Genomic DNA, 19,985 nt, shown 5'->3' with positions numbered 1-19,985 from the left:
ACCAATATAAAAGTTCGATATTTGAAACATTTGGCGTGACTTTAAACGCCAAAATGTTCATAACAAAGTTGAAGTTAGCAGTTACACTCGAGACTTTTATATTATTATTCGACACTCTCATATAATTTTGGGCGTGCTCATATTATATTTTGACATACTTATGTGTGTTTGGACATGCGCGTATTATTTTGGACATGCTCATATAGTTTTGACATGTCTATATAAATTTGGACATGCTCATATAAGTTTGGACATGCTTATATTTTTTTGGATATTTTGCAACATATGGCGTAACTTAAAACGCCAAAATGTTCAATACAAAATTGAATTAGGCAGTTACATTTGTCCCTCTTGTATTATTTTTCGACATTCTTTTAATATGTTGGACATGCTCATATAGTCTTTCGACACTCTCATATTATTTTGGACATGCTCTTATTATTTTTGGACATACTCATACTAGTTTCGACATGTTTATATAAATTTGGACATGCTTATATTATTTTGGACATGCTTATATTGTTTTGGACATTTTTGAAACGTATGGCATGCCGTATTGTTGACAATTGGTGGTATGATATATGATACCGTATACGGAATATACCAAATCTTGACGTGTTTCAACTAATCTATATAGACATATACATAACATTGTAATGATATATGGCATTGTCACAATGCTGAATTAGCTTAGACACGTGACTATGGAGGCATATAAGGCAACCTATCCTTCACCTCAATCTTCAACCGAATGAGAAAACTCTCAGAAAAGTTCGAAAGGAGCAACATAGCCTCAGTGCAGCAGCATCAATGGGCCCTCAAAGGAATGTCCACTTTTTCTCCAAATGCCAAACCATGGCTTGAGATTGGCTGACTGACAAATCTTGGTACTTTGCACTTCTACATATGGCCTTAATATGGCACGACCCTGGCAGACTTTGTTTTTGTCGAGGATAGGATTCCGTTTGAGCAGTCCAAGTTTAATGGGTGGGTATGGGGAGATAACTTAAACATTAATTGGAGTGGTCGCTTAAATAATATTTTTGGTGCGCCAGACGCCAGCGTAAAGAATGTAGGCTACCCTAGATATCAAGATGAAAACGCAATGGGCGCTAAAACTGTACATGTGGCCCGTCGGGTGGTTTAGTGATTGCACCGTTTCATACTCCATAATAAGGCATACAGCTTCAGTGATTGCATGGGCGGTTATATTCACCGGCTCTTGTGCTACTTGGTAATAACTAATATACTGTACTGTTTACTCCTAGATTTAACACTTCCCTGTTCGAAGTCTGAGAGCAAATGGTGAACACTTTCATTCCAGCCTAATTTAAATTGACCCGGAAAATAAACAACCGCCCCCCCCCCCGAATAAAAACAAGTACAAAACACAGGAAATGTTTATGTGTTTTTCCTGAAACAATTTCACATTCACCCATACAGTGTACATATTTTCGCAGAACGGCCTAACCGCTTTACTTACACAAGTGCAGTCTCCCCCGCCATTGCAATAGGAATACTAGAGAGGGCTCTTGAAAACGGAAGTACGTCACAGGTCAACTTCTCTGTTGTCGAAACACCTTGGAACTAACCTCAGCGTCGTTTGTGCAATCATGGGAAATTCCCTTTGTGTCGCAATCATTTGATTACATGCCGACAGCATCCGTCATGCGCGTTACTGATATAATCAAGTCACAACCCACTGGTACACGTAGCCTGTACACTATCCGTATACATTTTGTGTGTCGCAGCAAGATATACTATAGCCACGGAGACAGTCATAAGAAAACATATCGCAAGCCATTAGATGAAGTTATATCGGGGAAACACCATTTATTGTAGAAAAAGCCTAAACGTTACGGTGTCTGTACCCAAAAAGAGGAACTTGAAGACGGATATATTTTGTTATTAGTTCATGAACTGCAAAAAGGGAAGTAACTAAAGCTTCAAATATTCTCGAGGAGGAATTACTGATAGTGCAGAGCAAGAAGAAAAAAAATTGAATTTATTTGATTTGCTTTATCGACGGAGACAACAAAGTTCCAGTAGATCTGACAATCCGTTCATCAGAGATATGGAATCAAATAATAAGGAAACATTAGACAATTAAAAGAGAGAAATAAAAAAACAAAACTAAGTAACAATTAACATTTAAGATCAAAGCAGTTGTTCAAAGTGGAAAAATAAAATGAATTTGGAAATAAATCGACTGGAATCGTTTGTATCTTTTAGTACTTCTTTCCTAATATCCATTCAACGTTTCGCGAATGCTGGATTATATTACGAAGGCGAGGGAGATTCTGTACGTTGTTTTAGTTGTGGTGGCATAATACGAGATTGGCGCAGTAACGATAGCCCAAAGAGAAGACATAAGACTGAATATCCACATTGTCGATTCGTTCTTGGCAAAGATAATCGAAATATTCCACTTACTGCAATGGACAGTGGTCCTATTGCAAAAACTGAAATATCGAAACATAGTCCAATAAGGAGTGGGCCTACTAAAGAAAGTAAACAGACAAGAATTTTGGCGGAGAGAGGCAGTGATTGCTCTAATAACAAATCCAAAGTGAAAATGTTTTCGGCAGACGAATTAACGTATCGTAGTGAATTTAATCGTTTACAAACGTTTCAAAAATGGCCTCTATCCAGCGAGGTTAACCCTTACGAACTAGCAGCGGGTGGATTGTTCTGTTGCCGAGAAGGTGTGGTTAAATGTTTTGCGTGTTTTGTGGAAATAAAGAATCAATGGAGGACTGGAGAGCGTCCATCTGATAAACACAGGCTCTTGTCCCCTTCATGCCCATTCGTAAAAGGTAAAACAACAAACAATGAACCCATGAGCACCCGACAAAAGCGACTGGCAGTTATTATATCTCAGAGTAAATACCCCGAATATTTTACACAAGAAGGACGATTATCAACATATCAAAATTGGCCTAAAGCTCACCCACAACGCCCCACAAATCTGGCCGAAGCTGGATTCTTTGCGAATGGTTAGTATATATCATGACTGTATACACAGCATATATAGTGCATTATCCAAATGTTCCCATCATCCCATGCCCCTATAACTGTTCCGACAGAAAGAAAGAAAGAAAGAAAGAAAGAAACATACATACATACATACATACAAATAAATTCACTGAGCTAACTGTTCATTTAGTTTAAGGCTGCAGCTTGTATGTATGTATGTATATATATATATATATATATATATATATATATATATATATATATATATATATATATATATATATATATATATATATATATATATATATATATATGTCAGTTGGAGCACATATAAATATATTTATATATTTATTTATATGTGCTCCAACTGAGCACGTTTTTAGATGTTTTCATCAAGTTAAGGGTCTTAATAAAGTAGTATTTAATACAATTTGAAAAAATTGGTACTTTCTGATATTTTTTCATCATCATTGATTTGAGTATCAACATATACCACTTGGTATGAACAAATGATAAAAATCAGCTTGAGATGCGACTTCAATGCATATGAATGAGTCCATTAACGTCTCGGCCCATTTCCTATCCTTCCCTGACTGAAGGTTTAAAACACGACTATAACGATTACCCCTCCAACTCCCCCACCCCCCCCCCGCCCTCCCAGGCCCCATGAGTGAGACCGGGACTTGTTAGGGGTTGTATCCGATCGGATGTACTGTTAAGTTTGTATTGATTTTTCTCCTATGTTTTGCCATAAGAATGCAGGACATTTCCAACAACTTGTTAAGCAATCATTTTATACGATCCGATAATCTAACATAGCTTTGGTATATACGCGTTTATGGATTTTCTTTCGCGTTAAATAACAAAGGTGCATGTGGAATAATAATAATAATAATGCCAGAAGAAATGTGATATTAGTATCTTAACGGTCATCCGAAGTTAGCACAAATGTAAATATATTAAACATACCAAATTCTTTCAAATAAGCAGTATATCCTAGCGGAGTTTGTGAACCTTTCATATTAGCTCAGTTTTACAGGTCGTGTAAAATCTCGGCGAGTGGCAAGGCATTTCTGACCATTGGAAGCAAACAAATGTAACATGCTTGACCAGTAGACACACAAGTTTACCATGTCTTGACACAATATGAAGTAATGCTATATGATGTATGCTCCATGCATTCATGGAGGTAAAAACAGACTCCATGATGCACTTAGCTAGTATGTAGATAGTACAGTGTTCTTGAATGTAATGTATGACAATAATTGTGATGTTTCTTAAGGTTTTTAACCATGTTTGTTTTTGGTCATGTTTGCAGATAAAGATGATATGGTCACATGTTTCTGTTGTGGATGTCGTCTGCTGGGTTGGGAGGAGACGGACGATCCTTGGGAAGAGCACGCTGCCTGGTCACCAGAATGTCATTGGTTGAAATTTGAAAGAAGAGTCACCAAACCATCAACAGAAGACTAGAATCAATAACTTAATAGTTATGAACTAAATCAGGGATTCCCTAACTTGGGTGGATGAACGCACAGGGGGTGCGTGAGTCCATCCCAGGGGGTTCGTGAGACGTTTATTAAAGTCAAAACTAGAGTACTTTTTGTTGAACTAAAATCTGATATATCACACCATTTAAGTTGTAACCTATCGACCAGGCTCTTTTCGCGTTCCATACGCATATGTTGCCATAGTAGTATACCGTACCGTGCATGTGATAAATAGCTGCATTATGGAACAGACACAGGCCGCATGATTTTGGTGAAGTTGGTGTACGCATGACAGGTTGACGTGAAAATAAAGCACTGATCTGATCTTGAGGTTTCCAAAATAAATATTTGTTCATCACTTGTTTCTTTATCCATTACAATATTACACTATGAACTTGATCTTTTACGAAGCACTGTTATGCGTATTATATAGTATAATAATGACTCAGATCGTGTCTCGAAAAGTTGGGGGTTCGTGGGCAACTCTGACATCCACAGGGGGTTCCTGGGGAGGGGGGGGAGAGATAAAGTTAGGGAAACCCTGATGATCTCATTTGTACTTAACAAAGACAATAAATATTGCTCTTCCCATGGAGCTATATAGCTCCATGCTCTTACCACGGAGGTCTGTTTTTACCTACATGATCTTACTTTCGAGTGTTATAGGATATTTTGTTTGTTTACCAAAGTGGATGATTTTGTTATCATTTTGCGGATGGCGATGACGTATTCGATGTTAAGCACCGATCCAGTATAAGCAATATTTCGGTTCTTGTTTCATTCAAGCTTTAAAACAGACACGATGAAATAATTGATGTCTGCCTGTTGTATCTAGTGCTATGCACTGTGCTATCACGCTGTATCACGTTGTATCAATGCTATACACGTTGTATCCAGTGCTGTCTATAATGTACTATTCTTAGTTTGCTAACAGTTATATTTTATTTTGCTTTTACCATTTTGTCATCGATATTCCAGACGGTCCTTTCACCAGCTATGCATGTATATACTTTAATGGTGTGGGAGTGCGGGGGTGATTGGGAAGGGCGGGGCTGATTGGGAAGGGCAGGGAGGTGAAATGGATCCTTGATGGCATTGTTTGAACTTTCAAACTTTCTTTTGCGCTGTATATATGTGTGTATGTATGCGTGTACTGTATGTATGTATGTGTGTATGAATGCGTATATGTTTGTGTGTGAGTGCGTGCAGGCATGCTTGTATGTATGGACAGATTTCTCACAAACTTCAAAACATACTATCCTCGGATTCGCAATGTGAACATTTAGTTAGTTGATATGGCGTTAGTATGCCTTCATATTCCGAAAGTTAAGATTTTAACTTCTAAATGATGAAATATCAGAGTTGAGCACAATGGTTATGTGAAATAGCCTAAGTCTCTTCCTGATGCGATCAATATCCTGGGGTAATAAACAAACAAACAAACAATTCGCGATACAATTTTTTTAATTAACAACAAATATTGTATATTACATAATGCACATGTGATTCACATAAGTTATCGTCTTCAGGCGCGTATCCAGGATTTTCTAACCCGGGGGGCGCGAATTACTATCTAAGCGGAGCGCCACCATCGGTTGGCGCGCAGCGTAAAAGAAAATTTCTGGTTTTGATAGCCCCCAGATCACCGGAAATAGCACTTCTCGGGCTTGAAAATGATGTAACCAGATGTACACTTTTGCCTGAGAACCAAGTATTTCCCAAAAGTTTTTTCCATCCATAACCTTTTTGAAGATTGTCACCAGTCACACATCATGTTCGACCTCATTGCATGTCCTCTGGATCATTGCTTTTGTAGGTGATTCTACGTCACGGCCCACAATATCCGAAAGCCCCACTTTTCAAGGTTTTAAGCCCATTATTTGTTGAGAATTTGAAAATTCACATTTCTCGTGAATAAAATCACTTGAAAACATACCCATAATGTTGCACAAAATTCAATCTATGTACAAGCAATATAGAAAAACCTCCTTGAACCCCTAACAGACAGGTCAAAGTTGCACGAGTAGAGGAAAGTATGATGAAGAATGTTGGTGAGGAAATTTTGGAAAATTCCGACACAGTTAATTTATTGGTGTAGAAATATTGCAACCTCTTATAATGGCTATTATAAAACTTGGTTGAAGGAACAGAAAAATAGCAGATATTTCCGATATCAGGTATATCGAAACCGAACACTACACACATAGGCGTAGGTCCCGTAGGAGGCGGTGGCTGCAGCCCCCCCCCCCCCCCCGCAACCAAATTTTTCCCCATCTTTTTCGGACACCTACTGAAAGAAAAATAAATAGCAATGAATAGCTTAAAAATGATCTCCTTGGTAATTAAAATAAAGTTCTAAGCTTGGCCGACATTACTACTGTAAAAGAGAGTTTTGACAAATGGATCTGTATGATTTTTCTCCATCTACATAAGACATTTGGTTGTTTACATAGCATCCAGCGGTATACTGTGCAACTTTGACGGACCGTGCGGTACACGATGCCATGCACTGTAATGACCGATGCTTGCTTATATGATATTGGCGAAAAATGTTGGCTTTTTTTTCGGGCAAGTCATTACAGCCCCCAAATCCAATTGGGCTCCTACGCCTTTAACTACACACATAGACAGTTTTTGAGGCTGTTCATCGTGGAACATGCATTTCAATGCTCACTGATATGATGCTATATCTGCTCTTTGCTTTACAAATTCGAACAGGCGTGTAGCGAGTAATTGCCAAGGGAGGGGCGAAGCCTGTAGGCAAACTATCTAAGCGAAGCGCCACCATGAGTTGGCGCGAAGCGTCCAAGAAAATTTTTGGCCGAAAATGCCTCCCAGATCGCTGGAAATGACACTTCCCAGGCCTTGTAAGTTGCATCTAAGCATTGTCTATTTTGAAATTACTAGCGATGTCATAAAGAAAATTTGCTCGGGGGGGGGGGGCGGTCGCCCCCTTCCCGAAATGCGTCATGTACCCCGACGACTCGGTCGAGTTCAAGACCAGCCACAGTTGGTTCCATATAGCACAATTGTACAATTGTTTAAGGCGTCCATACACACACACGCGTTATGATAGACCATATATAGTATTTATATAGATACATTAGTGAGAGAGGAAAAATGGAAACGTCAAAAATGGAGTTGTCGGTGTAAGGGGTAGGGTGAGGCGCACACCCCCTCCGTAATCCTTGATCTGTCACTGGCTACCCTGTGTATATTATAGGGATCAGCGCTTTAACTATGACTGTTCCTCTTTCTCTTCCCGAGGTCTTGGCTATCTTCTACTCCCTCCTTTTTTCCTTTTTCTCTCTTTTTTCTTTTTCTTTTCCCTTCCTTCCTCTCCTCCTTTTCTTTTTTCCCCCCTCCTTTTCCCTTTTTTCTTCTCTTTTTTTCTCTCCTCTTTTCCTTACCCGGGGGGCGCGCGCCCCCAACGCCCCCCCCTGGATACGCACCTGGTCTTATATATCCATTGACGCAATAAATAAAAAATAATTTCTGTCTTGCTGTTTTTCTATAGTGTCCATCATAATTATGTTAACCTTCCTACTGTAATGTTATCTTGTATTTATCTTGTAAATTGAAATTGAAAATTGAATATATGTGCATATATAGATGCTCCATTTCGGTGTCATTATTGTTTCAATGCAGAATATATGCACTAATATAGGCCTATATATATATATATATATATATATATATATATATATATATATATATATATATATATATATATACATATATATACAGTGACCGTGAAAACCACCCGCACCCCTAGCTTGCTTCCCCCCAGGATCCCATGGTTTCAAGATGGCGTCCATAGTAAACTTCCCACAGTTTCGCAATTCGTTGTGAAACCGTTTGTTTAAATAGCAAACTACAAATAAACCAAAGTCCACATGTTCAATGGTATATACCAAAGACCTTTTGCGTGTATCGAACCTGCACTGATTGACAATGGAGATTGGCCGGTAACACACACTATATTTGCTACCCATGGCTACAATGAACTATACCCGAATAAGCTACCTCATTTAACACGAGTCATCGCAAACATATTTCTATATATGTTATCAGAGCACATTGGTCAGCGTTTATCTATTATGTATCTTTCTTGCCGTACACTACTGTGAAGCAAAAAATCATATTACTTTACACATGTGCGGTTTACCGAGTTGTGAATCATTTCTTACGTACAGAGTCTATTAAACATCTTTTCTGGACCACTCTAACTACAGCCAAGGCCCGAGTCTGCATTATTATTGATTCTTGCACAGTCAATTCTTTCTCAATTTAAATGACAAGGTATATGTAACTGAGGTACGTATTTCATTTGTGTTTTCCTACCCTGCCTGCATGTCTTAATGAGTTGTAAATCATACATCCACATAATTTAACTTTGTATTTAACTGTAACTGCTTACACTGTATGGTTTTTGGAACCCAGGCCAGACTGGAGTATAAATTGCTCCTGGCTCCCGGGAATCCAAACCCACAGCGCCTAAGCGAGGAAGGGTGGGAGTATCTTGAAGCAACTGGGGCATTTTGCGACACGGACGAAAATAGTACGTGAGAAAACCCGACGCGTTTTTGCGCCTTAACCCGTGGCGCCGGTATGCCAGTAGACCAATTCGCCCCTGATTTAGACATCGAAAACGACTTTTATTGATATCGTGTTCCAGACAGTTTAACATTGACAGTGATTTCAAGGCAGTTTACCATTGTTTTTAGTAAACAATACGCATGAAATAAATATCGGATCATCTTTGCCCCTCCTCACCCCCTCAGTGCCCTCCTCCTCCTCACCCCTCGCCCTTCCCATGACACACGACATACGTGCACAGAATTACTCAATCTTGTCGACATTCAGACATCTTCGATGAAATGCATGATTAAATGTTGTGAAACATTCCGGTTTTAAATTCTCACAATTTCGTACTTTACAGCGCAACGGTTGAATGGTATATACACAAAATGATGCAATGATGGCACATTAGGGAATTAGATTGAGCGTCAAAGTAGCAACAACAGGGAACAAGAAAGAAATCAAAAGAATTTCTTGCTTTTCAAACTTGGATTTGCTTTCGAGTCCGTTTTGCACATCATAGGTATAGATCCCTTCAAAGAAATCAAATATATCAAACGGAACAACAAACAATAAACTATCAGTATACACTATAATAAATTAACAGTGGTATAGAATCCAGACATGAACTACTCGAGTCCGTACTCTCGAAGACTCGTGCTCGTATCCGTAATAAGCGAGTTCAGAGTTTGCATTGCGCAATGGAGGTCAAGAGGTCAAATAAGAATACTCTCGTTGCGACGAGAGTTGTATGCTCGCGTACCCACGTTAACTTAATGAGCACTTACAGTCAACATTAGAAATCGCATAATTTACGTCTAAATTTACTCTGTTTTTTCGCTTTGGGATGGATATTCCTACAAGTTTGGAAGAGTTTAAACTTTGGAAAGTTGACAGACTGAAGGAATTTTTAAAGAAACGAAAGTTGAAGATGAATGGCCGGAAAGAAGAGTTAGTTGCTTTAGCGTACGCTGCCGTTCAGATGAACATTGCTGAAGTTAATAAAGCAGATGCGCGAAATGAAAAGGCAGATGACTACGCATCGGTACTTCAGGTTGAAGGAAAGACCATGCCCGATCCTCTTTCGGATTTACCACTTGCATGGGAAGACGAAATTGAAATGAAAAAATGGCCGCCTTGCATGTACATTGATATTGTGCATTATTTTACCAGTATTGATAACATTGAACTGAAGCAAAGACTGATGACGGACTATAAAGATGGTAAAGTCTTCAGCTATTTAGAGTCTGGGTGGCTCAGGGAAATATTTTACAATGCCATTTCTGCCGAGTCAAGGTTGTGCTTTCTAAAGGCAGAGTGTACACCATCGCAGCGTATTAATAATATTCCTTGGAATAACCCCTGGAAATCCCCCCACCCACTATTATTTTTTATAATGTTCTTCTCCAAATAAAATAAATATTTTTATTTATTTTTTTCCAACAAATTGAACCCACCCTATAAGAGGACAAACAAAAACGAATGACAGCGAATGACCGAAAGACAATTGACTTTGTACAGGGTTAATTATCATTCGCGAATGACAGCGAATGACAGCGAATGACAACGAATAACAACGAAGGACGGTGGTGAGTGGATATAAGAGGGATAAGAGAGAAGAGGTCCCACCTTTATGATCAGTCTGGGAAAAGAACCTCCGCCAGGGAGGCGACCGTCCCCTTGCCCTGGGGGGGGGTAATAAAAACAATAATTTTTATACAGCAACAATTTTTTTCAATTCCCCTAAGTTCACGGGGTAAAATCCCACAGGACAAGTCAAACATCTTGCTCAAGAATTTACCGAAAACACCGGCCACAATCGCAAAATGTCAACTCGAATTTTTGCGATTTAAACCCCAATTTTCCGATTTTTTTGCGTGGCTTTAATATACCCGGTTGAAGCAAATGTCTGTGCTGTCATTTACTTTCAATCGTTTTAGTCAACGCAATTTTTTAGTGTGTAGGCCTACAACATATTGTCATTCGTTATGTGTAACGCAATTGTCATTCGTTTTAGTAACACCCCCCTATAAGTAGTAGGAATATGCCAAGAATAAGACTAAGCTTATTTTAAATCACGCATACAAATGAAGAGAACTAATATTTCTTAACATGAAAAACCATGTATAGTTGCAACTACAAGATACCAATGCCTCTACTATGCAGTGTTCGTTGATGGACGTAAAAGCAACGAGTATGAGGATATGTTATGTAGGCCTATTTAGATCTACAGTTCTGTCAGTGTCACTGTTAGTATTTTAGACTCGAGTTGCTTACGATATTCTCTAAAAAACAGTTCAGGCTCATAATGACAAACAAAAGGGCAAAATAGTTTGTTCCATGCTATATTTTAAATTCATTTCCGAAAATTATCAGTTAGAACTTCCGCGAAGCATTAAAACACCCGCAACCACGTAAGGTCGCGAAACCCATACGAAGGATACAGTCACATATACTCCTTTTTCCCGTTCGTAGGCCTATATCAGACTAACTATTTCACGTGCGATACGGACCTGTGTTCCATTATATTCAATATTATTATGAAGTAGTTTCAGTCAATTTATACACGTTTTTAAGTCGTAAACACACCGAAATATGCACTAGAAATAAATTCCGAATGTCGCAGTAACCCATTCTTAGTGCGATTATCGTTATGAAAAGCTGTCATTGTTTACGTTTTCCGAGGATTCAATTCTCAGTTGACCTGACCCCAAGTGAGAATCGGGCATGCGCACTCGTAACTCTGAACTCGCTTATTCGGGACTTTTTACTCGTACTCTGAGAAATAATGTTCATGTACTCGTTCCTGGCGCTTTGTACTTGTTATCGGGATTTTGTACTCGTACTTTGGGCTTTGTACTCGTTCTCGGGCCTTTGTACTCGTATTCGAGGCTTTGTACTCGTACTCGGGCCTTCGTAACCGTACTCGGGCGTTGTACTTGTACACGAAGCTCTGTAATCGTACTCGGAGCTTTGTACTTGTACTCAGGGCTTTGTACTCGTCTCGAGGCTTGTACTTGTACTTGAGACTTTGTACTCGAGACTTTGTACTCGTATTCGCGATCATGTACTCGTATTCGGGGCTTTATACACGTTCTCGAGGCTCTGTGCTCTGTACTCGAGGCTTTTGTACTCGTACTTGGGCATTTGTACTCGTACTCGAGGCTTTGTTCTCGTACTCGAGGCTTTCTTCTATAGTACTCGGGCTCTGTGCTCGTACTCGGGGATTTTGTACTGATATTACAAATCTGGACTTTAGACTTCGCTTTTCTTTACTTCACCACTTTCAGGTCTGATTCTGCACCTCGTGCCAAGATGAGGAAGGGTGGTCGGTTTCTTCAGATTCTGTTAGTTTCCCTTTTGCAAACTTTACTGAGAAACAGCAAGATTTCTGTTAGTGGGTCAGAGGTCACCTCATCGATATCAAAAGAACCAGTAAAAACAAGTAAGGCAACCCATTGCAATATAAAACCAGTTGAATAAATCCATCCATACTAACCAATATTCAAATAATTATGAAGGAATAACTTACACATACAGAGCTATATCATTTGAGTTCAATTCAAGGAATTTTCTCTGCATGAATTACCATTCGCTACAGAAACATGACATATTTTGATCATCAGAACTCCATATTGGGTGAGGTGGAGTAAAGCTTAAACTACTTGAAAAACATTCTGCCCTAGATACTGGATGCATAAATAATTTAATATGAGTAACTTGCGGGACTTAGATTTCTAAAATCTTGAGAGAAAACAAAACAAAAAACATCTCCTACTGGCAGCAAAAGAGGGAAGAAAGACCAATGTTGAAAAAGAAACAGAATTTGAAGAAAGAAAAACATTTGAAAGTTTTGAGTAGAAAAAGGAGAAGGCACCGTCGGAAAGGGTGCGCGAGGTGGGCGAGGGTTGGTGTGGAGGGGGGGGGGGGAGACGGGGTGTCAAAATATCTGAATATCCACGTGATAAATTTGCACAGTATATACTGACAGGTTTTTGGAATTGAAACTTTTCACGTGTGATTATTTCTTTATTTTCTTTTGATTAAAATCTCTGGTTTCGGTCATTTTCACAGATTGTGTATTGAATGGCTGTCCGTTATTGACAAACATCGCCGTTTTGAAGAGTCGTGGAATTTTACTGCTTTGTTCATTAACAACCAAAGATCTATCAATTCAGGGAAATAAATTACAAATAGTTCTATTGGACACCGATACAGAATTTGTATTGGGAGAAAACAACTGCCAATGGCGAACAACTCATAATGCTGAATATTCATACTGTAATTTGCATGTGCAACAAAACTTTACGGAAGCCATGGAGAGACATTTAGTATACTTTACAACTCCTGGAAATATTTACGAACGATTTACGGTGAACGTAATTAATGGAAACGATGGTGAGTTACGTAGCACACACTGTATCGAACAATGATTGTCCTGTATACACACACACACACACACACATATATATATATATATATATATATATATATATATATATATATATAAATGAAAATCGTAATAAAAATTTGCGTAATACATATATATATATATATATATATATATGTATTACGCAAATTTTCACCTTAGAAATAAGTATTACAGAATGTTAACTTTATGTGTATTCTTAGTAGAGTAAACAATAAGTCAATTAGTCATTCGAACTGCGCATGTGCAGGACATGGTTCCTGGTTAGGCCAGAGATGATATAAGCCTCAAATTATTCAATCATCAAGCAAAAGATCCGTCCGGTGACTTATTTCATATTTCACTGATGATGTTCATTTAATATTGTCAACATATAAACTGCGTAATATCTTTTCCCATTTTGTCTCAGCTATGCCAGATGAAATGGAATTATGTGAAGAAGGTATTCGTTACCCTACAACGATAAAACCGGAGGGTCTTGTTTCTATTAGTTCCATTCATCTTTATCAAAGTAGGTATAAAGAAAACGGAGGGGTGAATGGGGGAAGGGATGTACAGCGCTGTAAACTTATGTCTCTCAATATGAGAGGTAATGTGAGAGGTAAATGTAGATTCGATAAAAGGTTCGGAAAAGTCCTCTCGCTGTCTATTCACTGAATTCAGGAGACAGTAAATAAATCCAAACGTTTTGAAATGTGTGATTAATCCAAAATATATAGGAAAACAAAACAATATAGCAAACCAAGCATACAGTGTAAGAGTTAATATGACAGTATAGCACAATCATACATTTGTTCTCAATTGGCGTTCCATAATGATCCCTCGGCTTTGTCGAGTAAAGCTTCGCAATCATATTCGTAATGTCCAAACAATAACTAAATGAATGAATGAATGAATGAATGAATGAATGAATGAATGAATGAATGTATGCATGAATGAATGAATGAATGAATGAATGAATGAATGAATGTATGCATGAACGAATGAGTGAATGAATGAATAAATATATATATATATAAATAAAATAAAAATAAAATAATAAACAAACAAAGACTGGGAAATATGAAGGCTGAGTGAAAGATAGATGTTTCGATGATTTCTGTCACATTTGTATAATTTTTATATTCATCTTTCATTTCTATCGTTTAGATGTAAAAAGTTCAAATCACGGCCCAAGCCTGCTAGGTAAACTTGCCGTGACAACGATATCGGTCCTGGTAGTGTTATTCTGTGTCCTTGGTATACGATGGTACTATAAATCTAAAACCGATGAAGAAATCCGACCAAAGAATGGGGAGGATGAACACATGATTGTTTATAAGTAAGTTATTTATAATTATCCAAGCGTATTTGATGCTACCAAATTATTGTTGGCCCCTGGCCTCCCCCTCCCACTCTATCCAAGGTCCCTCTACCTTTCAGTCAGGTCGTTAAACCTTCCACCATTCATAATTCAATTCAGGTTAAAATGGCCAATTAAGAAGAAGCCTGAGTTTCAAAATGTTAAATGAGACACAAAATCCCAAATCATCATCATAGCCTAACATGCATGTGTTGCAGAGATAACTGTCATGAACTACTTCATCAAACAGTCTAGGATATTTTCGTCCCAATTTGGGAGGTATCACAGATTTAATCGAAGTTTCTTGACACATAACACCGAAGACTTGATCAAGTCTAAATAGGATATTCTCGAGCCACATGTGCTGTCCTTTTCTTCCCCTTTTATTTTGTTTTCAATATTATTCCTGTTTAAAACGATCTCTATATTTTATGTCATGGAAATGGGATTTTCCAAATACTGAATCTAACATACATATAATTTCTAAACATGACCTAATCATAACATTTATGTCCGTGTTAACATTGTAATCATATCACCCTGAATAATATAACAAGATGAATACAACGAAAGTTAAGAAAGCTTTCAGTTCCTTATGGCACTATGACGTCACAGATTGACAAAATGACAGTTCCTAGAAACACGACCTTTTAAACTAGGATATTACCAAAATGGAATAAGATTTTTGTTAGCTGTTTTCTCTCTCTCATATAAACTAAAGGTGGTGGCTTGGTTTTTAAGTGTCCCCTTGAAAAGAGACTACACATAGTGACCATGTAATGAAGTTATTGAGAACTGTTTTGTTTCAGCAATTAAACGCGAAATTAATAACACTAGTAAACATTGTTTAAAGATTATAATGAAAACTGTATCTTATAACTTTAAAGTGATTTTTTTTTTTTCATTAAAAAAGTGCTTATTCTTAAAGGCTTCCACAACATCATCGTTTTGTGAGTTTTGTTGGAAATTGCATATCAAAAAAAAAGGGATTGCAATTAAACAAACTTAGACATCATTCTAGATGTTATTCCTCAATGGCTGAAAATGAGTAATTAATTAATTAATTATGTAATTGATTTTATGAAATCCTCCGCAGTATAAAACATTCATAGAAGCAAATTTCAAAATATTAAAATTGTTCGACTTTAACTTCACTACTTGACATGACACTTCCTGGTTCCTTCTGTTTGCTTTCTTTTGTTTTTAATTTGCTCTGGACTAGCATTTGACATTTTTATCAATTTTTATTCAATAAAGCTGTTTTAGTTTCTCAATATTCTTTTTTATCATCACCGATGAACTATAAATTGATTTAATGTAAGATAACTAAAAGTAAGAAAACTCTTTTTGCTTTATAATTCGTAGAACTCAGCCAACCTGGTGCAACGACCCAGATACTGATTCAGATGTGAATGAATTAGAACCATTCTATTGCCATGACAGCGACCGATAAATTCTCCATATATTGGTCCAAAAACATAACGTGTGGAAAAAAGGGGGCAGTCTGCGTGTGAAGGAAGTGCTATGAACGAACGCTTACATCAGTATCATGTTTTCATACAGGTGTCGCACAACAACTAATCGTTCCATTAACTCACACACTAAAAACTCGTCACCTTCAAGACCCGCCAAAGCATAGATAGATAGTTTTTCAATTGGCATATCCTACCTATCACATGAAAGCTGAGGACTTGGCCTGTCATGGCACTTGCAAATTTCCATATCATGACAGCTTAGATTTTGAGCTAGAAGTAGTAGGAGTAAGTTTAGCATGCTGAACCCCTATAATTTAACCCTTCTGTCTGCTCTCTCAGAGTAAATATCAACAGTTAACCAAAGAATCTCTAAAATGGTTTATATCACCTTCAATCCTCCATATTTTCAAACCATCAGTACTTTAAATTATGCTCTTACGCATAAAGGGCAGAAAGTACAAAACAATGATGGTAGCTGATAATATGCTAACACAAACATTAAAGTAGATCAGTTTAGCTATTTTTGTTTTTCGGTGAACTTTTCGAGCGGATGTTTACACTACTCTAATTGTGGTGTGGTACCTACAACACGTGTACTTCCATGGCTCGCCAAAGTTGACAGGATTACGTCATTGCGTCCTCACAAATGATATACAGATTGAACAATTATGAAATACTTCACATAAGAAGACGAAGAAGAAAAATAAAGAGAAAATAACTATGCATTAAAAATATTTGTCGAACGCAATGACATAAATGTGTTAGGTTCATATGCTATTTATTTGTTGTATATAGACAAGCCCGGAGATAATTTCCCCTTCGGTTCGACACAGAGAAAACAGATTAGAACTTTTACTAGTCCGGTTGGGGGGAGGGGGTTGATGGAGATAATTGATTGCAGCGAGCAATGTCAGGCAATTTGATAAGCTGAATAGCTTGTTTTTATCAGATGAATGCTGCATAGGCCACTCCATAGATATATGAATATGTATAGCGTTTTGTGACGTCATTAAATGTAATTTTCTACTAACAAATATTGTACCAGTCTGTCTTATTTTATGTATATTTGATGTAAATAAATTACTTGAAACCAATGATTCATGAAATGGTGTTGTCTCTGTATAAATCCTTCTGTCATTTTTGGATTATGTAAATCTATGATGAGATATATATATATATATATATATATATATATATATATATATATATATATATATATATATATATATGTGATGAAGTATAGTGCAGTATCTTTGAGCATATCAAAAAGACATAAATGTTACAAGATCTAATTCTGCTATAAAAGCTCTGAGCACTTCAGTTTTACTGACGTGGCAATAAAAACCACTAAGAATATTTAATAAAAATCACCCTGAGGGTCGCGGGTTTGGGTCCCTCATAGAGTGCCCACTGTCACCGAGGACGACGCTGAATGATTGCTGAACAACGTAGACGGAGGTATTAAACCGATTATTTTGCAGACGTGGTTCGACAGGACCACGGTGAAAAAATCGTTGCCGGGCAAAACTAACCATACGACAAACCGCTACATACAGGGGCATTCAGGGGTTTACGGTGGCTCTATGGGGTTTACGGCGGCTTGATATTACTTAGGATTTCTGCTATGAGAGCACATGCGACACCACTCTGGATAAAGAGAGGAAAGAAGCATGTAACTCACATAATTCGTAAGTATATGCATCGATTACGTAAGTATATGCAAAGCAAGGAGGCGGGTGTAAAAGGTCACTAACCCAAACACCATTGGGCGAGGGCAGCATTGACCTTTGCCCCACCTCGACCAAGCGGAAATTTCCATTTAACCACGCTAAGGAAAAAACACATCGGCAACGATGACACTCCCCCACTTGAATATATACGTCACATTCAAGTATATAAATGCTTACTTCAACAATGTCTAAATCACCCCATCGATGTACGTTCCATAACAGCTTTCAGCAATCAATATTAATGTCTTAAATCTTATATACCAAGTAAACAACAATAAAGCCTGACGCACCATAGGCTCAATAAGTAAGGAAAAAAACCATATTTACATGGAATTTCAACGGTAAAGCGTGCAAACACCTAAAAAGATGTGAATGCAGATTGCAGAAAAAACAATATTAGTAATAGGACTATACCGAGCATAATAATAATAATAACAATAATGATGATGATTACGATGATGATGATGATGACGACGACGACGACGACGACGACGACGACGACGATGACGACGATGACGATGACGATGACGATGACGATGACGCATGATCATGATCATGATCATGATCATGATCATGATCATGATCATCATGATCATGATGATGAAAATGATCATGATGATGATGATGATGATGGTGATGTGGGTGTGGGGTCAGAATGTGTAGAAACACACACAAAGTTGCTTGCTTCTTTCTTTAATTAGTTTTTAGAATAATAGTGTTTTTCTTCCCAGAAATCATTCACCCGGTATTCCATACCTTACTCCCAAATGGATAAAGATCTATACTTACATAATACCTCAACAACTTGGTTCATCCACAGCAAGAGAGGTTAACTTAGGAGTAGGCCAAGACCCTCAGCAGCCTACCATAACAAAATATATATACATCCAAACTAGACTACAAATACCCATAGATTTTATCTTCAGCGATATAATTCCACCCTTACTCTGCCTTAACTGCTTAACACTTCCTGTGCCGACATTTATCATCACTATACCCAACAATAATGAAAATCGGTAGAGTCTCCACTGACTTGGCTAGCCTTAACAAAAGTAGTGCAATGTAGTAATTCCTTCAAATATGTTAAAACGGCTTATAGCAAACATTACAATGATTAAAGAAATACCTTCTTTTCAAGCATAAGATAAGGAATGTTGCTTATTCCCCATTAAGTAACATGCAGGTGGTTTATATGAGCGACACACACACTTGGTAGTCATGATTAATTTAGTAATTTACGATACGGTATGCTACAATGAAATGATAACTTATTACTTTCCCTTATAGGCTATATCCAAAAGGAGACATAAGAAAGAAAGTCAAAAGAGAAAGGTTTTCAAACTCATTTTACCTCATGTTCTTTGCAGGTACATCGCTATCTCTAGGCCACTGAGATATCCTAACATCATGACGAAACGGACCAGCAGAATTTTGTTGTTACTCACTTGGATTGTATATAAGGAACGTCTTAGGCATCCTACCGTACCTCTCACCCATAGATGACCCTTATAGATGGGTATACGGTGTCACTAACTACGAAGGGAGGACGGTATCCCTCCATCGGATTGTGGTCATTGCTGCTATACCATCTGTTCTGTATGTGTTTGATCTACTTGATCTACGCAAAGAATCACATTTCGGAAATCGGAGAATTAATGCGCTCGCAAAGTATGGAAAGCAAAACTACGAAAGAAAAGCTTTGATGAGAACGACTGTCACAACGTCTATAGTACTTGGCGCATTTGCCATCTGTTGGCTTCCGATGACAGCGAAGTTTATCGTGGAGGAATACTCCAGTGTAGACGGCACTGGTCTGTTTGTCAGAGAGACGATTGCGGAGGTATTCTTGTTCGGCAACTCAATGGTGAATCCAATTATCTATGGATTACGTAATGATTTATTTAGGAAAACGTATCTGTGCTTCATAAGATCGTTATGCTGCGGTCGTTGTCATAGCAACGA

The 19,985-nt window shown here is 37.8% G+C and overlaps 2 protein-coding genes across 4 annotated transcripts; both read left to right on the top strand.

Moving 5' to 3' along the window:
• Window positions 1-1,673: 1,673 nt before the first annotated feature.
• LOC139962761 (baculoviral IAP repeat-containing protein 2-like) lies at window positions 1,674-8,077 on the top strand. The gene is made up of 2 exons (XM_071963072.1): window positions 1,674-2,996; window positions 4,295-8,077. Exons 1-2 carry the CDS (start codon window positions 2,189-2,191, stop codon window positions 4,447-4,449), a joined length of 963 nt encoding a protein of 320 aa, XP_071819173.1. The 5' UTR covers window positions 1,674-2,188; the 3' UTR covers window positions 4,450-8,077.
• Window positions 8,078-8,405: 328 nt separating this feature from the next.
• Window positions 8,406-17,387, top strand: LOC139963017 (uncharacterized). Of its 3 annotated transcripts, XM_071963471.1 has the most exons (7): window positions 8,406-8,783; window positions 10,513-10,636; window positions 12,338-12,492; window positions 13,122-13,445; window positions 13,886-13,987; window positions 14,626-14,797; window positions 16,184-17,387. In XM_071963471.1, exons 2-7 carry the CDS (start codon window positions 10,608-10,610, stop codon window positions 16,269-16,271), a joined length of 870 nt encoding a protein of 289 aa, XP_071819572.1. In that variant the 5' UTR covers window positions 8,406-8,783; window positions 10,513-10,607; the 3' UTR covers window positions 16,272-17,387. The 3 variants fall into 3 exon arrangements, with proteins under 3 accessions (XP_071819572.1, XP_071819574.1, XP_071819575.1); XM_071963473.1 differs by lacking the exon at window positions 10,513-10,636 and having other exon boundaries at window positions 8,408-8,783; XM_071963474.1 differs by lacking the exons at window positions 8,406-8,783; window positions 13,122-13,445 and having other exon boundaries at window positions 10,459-10,636.
• The last annotated feature ends 2,598 nt before the right edge of the window (window positions 17,388-19,985 follow it).

Source organism: Apostichopus japonicus, chromosome 21, assembly GCF_037975245.1.
Source record: "Apostichopus japonicus isolate 1M-3 chromosome 21, ASM3797524v1, whole genome shotgun sequence".
NCBI lineage: Eukaryota > Metazoa > Echinodermata > Holothuroidea > Aspidochirotida > Stichopodidae > Apostichopus > Apostichopus japonicus.
Note: the sequence above shows the minus strand (reverse complement) of the source record. Positions and strands in the feature narration are given on the sequence as shown.

Coding starts and splice junctions, on each gene's coding strand:
- LOC139962761 (XM_071963072.1), top strand. CDS start 2,189: ATGAATTTGGAAATAAATCGACTGGAATCGTTTGTATCTTTTAGTACT. Junction 2,997..4,294: donor AGCTGGATTCTTTGCGAATG/GTTAGTATATAT, acceptor TCATGTTTGCAG/ATAAAGATGATATGGTCACA.
- LOC139963017 (XM_071963471.1), top strand. CDS start 10,608: ATGACAACGAATAACAACGAAGGACGGTG. Junction 10,637..12,337: donor AATAACAACGAAGGACGGTG/GTGAGTGGATAT, acceptor CACCACTTTCAG/GTCTGATTCTGCACCTCGTG. Junction 14,798..16,183: donor GAACACATGATTGTTTATAA/GTAAGTTATTTA, acceptor TATAATTCGTAG/AACTCAGCCAACCTGGTGCA.